Genomic DNA, 4,622 nt, shown 5'->3' on the forward strand with positions numbered 1-4,622 from the left:
ATAGGACGCTAGTCTATCGCAAAGAACTTTCCGCCAGATCTACCAGACCCAGCTACCCAATGTGCGAATGACTGCACCCAGGATCGATCTCGGCCCCTTTGCGTGTGAAGTGAGTGCTCTACCAACTGAGTTATCAGGACCCCCACCATTATGTATAGAACAGAGAAAAAAATCAACAAGAAACTTGAAAAAAACAAAACAAACGAAACAAAATAAAATTTTAGGCGTTTGATTTACCTGGTGTTGAATCCCAAGTATTGCATGTCCAAACATCCACCAGAAAATGTCTTTCACAAGTTGTCCATAGACTCAAGGACACGCCCTTTTCCAATCCCAACCAATCGTGCGAGGCGAATCCCACAAGAAACATGAGCACACCAATCAGAAACAAGCACGACGCTATGGCGCCCGTGCCAGACACTATAGCATGAGACGAATCGTCTGAATCTGTGTTTGTCTGAGAACCGTAGTTCGCACTGGACTTCAGTCCTGGGGACGGAGGTGTGTTTTCGTTCCGGTCGAATTTCGTCTCCATCAGCTCGACGCTAAGAAATTCCATGGTGTCCCTTTTCTGAACCATCACGATGATGCTGAAGACATCTGGCGTATACCGAGATGGGTCACAGCATTCTGAAATGATAAATATAGATATAATACAATACAATACAGTACAGTACAATACCATACAATACAATACAACACAATACAGTGTAATACAATACAATACAATACAATAATACAATACAATATAATACAATACAATGCATTACAATACAACACAATACATTACAATACAATACAATACTTTACAATACATTACAATGCAATACAATAATACAATACAATACAATACAATAATGCAATACAATACAATACAATACAATATAATACAATACAATATAATACAAGAGAATAAATTAACAGTACGATACAATACAATACATTACAATACATTGCAATACAATGTAGTACAATACACTACAATACAATACATTGCAATATAATACAATATAAGACAATAATACAATACATTACAATACAACACAATGCAATACAATACCTAATAAGAGATAAATTAAGCCAATGGGTGGCGATTCCAAATCCTGATCTCCAAACACCGACACAAACATCCAGGACTTCCCACATGGACAGTTTCATCCCCCTGACATCCAACAAAGTCCTCAGAAAATTCTCATTTTACTCCAGAACCATCACAGATTGGAACAATTTACCGCGGGAAGTTACATCTGCACCCACTTTAAATTTATGTACAGATCTTCCAGAACACTTCTGAATTTTCAGCTTAATGTTTGTTCATGCCAAAGTCAAGAGTGAAGGTGGACATTAAGGAAGATTCAGAACAGTGTGGCATTTGGTGCCATATCACAGTGATATAATGCTGATCGATATATGCATTAGTAAGACATAAAGTACAGGATATCAAACCTAAACCTAAAACAAACATAAACTACTCATCGAATTCAAACTTAAGGTGATCTAATTCTCTATCAACACAGTTATTGGCAGATATATATATATATATATATATATATATATATATATATATATATATATATATATATATATATGTTCTGGAAGATCTGTACATAAATCTAAAGTGGGTGCAGATGTAACTTCCCGCGGTAAATTGTTCCAATCTGTGATGGTTCTGGAGTAAAATGATAATTTTCTGAGGTCTTTGTTGGATGTCAGGGGGATGAAATTGTCCATATGGGAAGTCCTGGATATATAAATATATAGCAGAATAGTCTCACCTTAACTACGTCATTTACGCATATCTCATTCATCCTTAGTGTTTTATTTATCTTGTTTAGTTGATAAAGGGGAAACCCGAAACGTCAACAGAATCTGTCTTCCTCTAATAAATTTAAGTTTACAATTCAATACTTATCTTTATATTTTTCTTTTTATCGTCGAAAGAGAACCGTGGCAAAATTGCTGTATTAAACCTTTATTAATCTGATTGAAAGGCTCGTTTCCGGTGAAGCATAATGTCACCCGATCTTGTTCAATGACTCAGATTGATTTGAACGTTATAACATGGAGTTTGAGTTGTTAAAAAATTCAACCGTTCCGACAATGTACTGAAATTGAAAGAGTGAGCACTTGAAAACGGAATAAATTACATTGCTGTGCAACCGACGTGCTCTTTTTTGCAGGTCTGATAACCCAATTCCTTATGGGCCCATTGTTGTAAAGGAAATCTCAAAAAAAAAAAAATGACGTAAAATATTGTCCATTACAACAATGTTAAACTAGGCCCATAAGTGAATTCGGATATCAGACCTGCATATATGGAAACGTCGTGTGAAATCGCTTAACTGCACACATCGCACTCTAGATAAAAACCACATTAAATCAAACAAAATTGGAGATAAAAAAGTTGAGACTATGAATTGTCGCTTTTTTATGTATTGAAATAACACAAGGATTGAAATTTATCGGAAATGAAGCCATTCCACCCTTCGATGTTATTGCGTTTTTTATCACTCCCACATTGCAAACTGAATTTTAGACCCAGCACCGGAAGTTGTTACACCAACCGATTTGTTTGCGCACTCGGTATCTTTTACATAAATTTTATTACGTCATTTCCGGTTTTATTTCATCACTGACAATATATCACCAACGTTAAATTTTCATCGAAAATGTAATACTGACGTGGTGAATGAACTTTTATCTATTGACACTCAGTACAAAATCGTTTAAGGGATCTTGTGGTGAATAAAAAAACAAGACAAAAGAAACTTGAGCTTTTATATAGAGCAATATTCAATTCAATTCAATTCAATTCAAATATTTATTTATTGTCGGCATTTAAAAATGTTTCGTGGATAATGTAGTCAGGCTAATAGAAGCCTTTGACCGACATAGGTTTTAACATATAGTGCATAAAAATACATAGTAATACATTTTCCCCTAAAAACATTCCCTCATCAACATTCCAATCATGACACACAAAGAATGATACATATCCACTAGACGTGCTCAAAGCGCTTTATAAATTAATGACCCCTGACCAACCGCAGCACCTAACATGTAGAACGTGACTTGACTCCTGTTAGGTGATATTACAATTTTCTTTCCCGACAGAGACAACGCTGTTGAATGCCAGGTACTCAATTTGCACCTGAGTTTGGTAAGAGAATATGAGAAAAGAGCCATATCTAAGGGCTCAACTATGCCCCCGAGTGAGGTTCGAACCCAGGACCTTCCCATCCGAAAGCGAGTGTCATACAAAAAAAAAAAACAAAAACAAAACTAGACCACATAGCCGCACGTAGATATTCACCGGTCATATCCAAAATTAACAGATCGCTTGTTATGTGTGATTTTTTGTACGAGCGTTATTACATTATTCGTCACGGTCACCCGCCAAGCGCAAGGTACCTCTTCACACCTATGTCGAGTAGGTAATAAATGTACAGCGACTTATACAAATATACAACGCCTTTGCGATCAGTGTCACTCATCCAGTCACTGACCCCACTCATCATCGCTTGATTCTTTTGTTTTGTTATGGGAGTCGACACTGTATGGCTGAGCCATCAACGCCCCGCATATCGAAAAGAGGAGTGGAAATATGGACCAGAACTCATAATAATATTGAGAGTGTGCACTTGGCTAAGGAGCTCACAACATTGCCATCCGGAAGTATAACGGACCAACACACAAATCTCTGTGTAACTATGAACTTTTATAGTTTGGATAATACAGTTATGTGAGAATTACGCATAAACGCGCATGGCAAAAAAACAATAACAAAGACCTGAGTGACGTCAACTTCGAACTATCTATACAGTTGCTAATTTTGATCTCTCGAACAATGATAAGCAATTAGCAGGCATGCCTATAGATAGTATGCGCTTGGCTAAGAAGCTCATAACATTGCCATCCGGAAGTATAACGGACCAACACACAAAACTGTGTATCCATGAACGTTTATAGTCAGGTCAATACAGTTCAGTGAGCATTACTCATAAACGCGGATGGCAAAAAACAGTAACAAGGACATGAGTGACGTCATCTTCGAAATATCTATAACCAACGTCTATTTATTTGCAGGTCTGCCACTTATAAGCAAAGTTAACCAGTTAACTGTTGTACGCTAGCAAAAAAAAAAAAAAACAAAAAAAAAAAAAACAAACAACAAAAGTATTTTTTTTTAAATCGGCCATAATACTCGTCCCTCAAGAATCAATCGATTTAAAGACCCCCATCTTGGAAAACACTCTCAGATCTGTGACTTGATAGAAGACATCGCGAAGTCTCAGGTTTGAGAGCTTTTGCCAAGATGAGAGCCATTTAAGTCGATCGATATTTGAATGCTAGTTTTCAGGCCAAAATTTTAAATGCGTGTCATTCCAGAGACCTGCAGCAATCTGGTTAATTATGGCGTTCTCAGTTTGGTAATGGATGGACTATCATATCAATGAAAAACATCATTCCCCATTACAACAGTGTTAAAACAACAAAAACAAAAAAAATATTCCCTTTATTCATCCCATAGAGGAAATTTGTCTCTAGGGTCTATGACAAGAGAAGCCCGGAATAACCCAGGCGTCAGCCGGAGTGCAGCGCCGCAAATTGACCAGGGGGGT

General features: G+C 36.9%; 1 protein-coding gene across 1 annotated transcript in view; it reads right to left on the bottom strand.

Moving 5' to 3' along the window:
* The window catches only part of LOC144962918 (uncharacterized), a 32,328-nt gene extending 31,198 nt beyond the window's left edge, over nt 1-1,130 (bottom strand). The window contains exons 1-2 of the mRNA XM_078896324.1: nt 1,061-1,130; nt 238-630 (exon numbers count right to left, since the gene is read on the bottom strand). Coding sequence (XP_078752450.1) covers nt 238-630; nt 1,061-1,130 — 463 coding nt within the window. The remainder of the gene's footprint in view (nt 1-237; nt 631-1,060) is intronic.
* Between the last annotated feature and the right edge of the window lie 3,492 nt (nt 1,131-4,622).

The sequence above is a fragment of the Berghia stephanieae genome, chromosome 1, assembly GCF_034508935.2.
Source record: "Berghia stephanieae isolate SIO BIC M18660-M18661 chromosome 1, UCSD_Bste_1.3, whole genome shotgun sequence".
Taxonomy (NCBI): domain Eukaryota; kingdom Metazoa; phylum Mollusca; class Gastropoda; order Nudibranchia; family Aeolidiidae; genus Berghia; species Berghia stephanieae.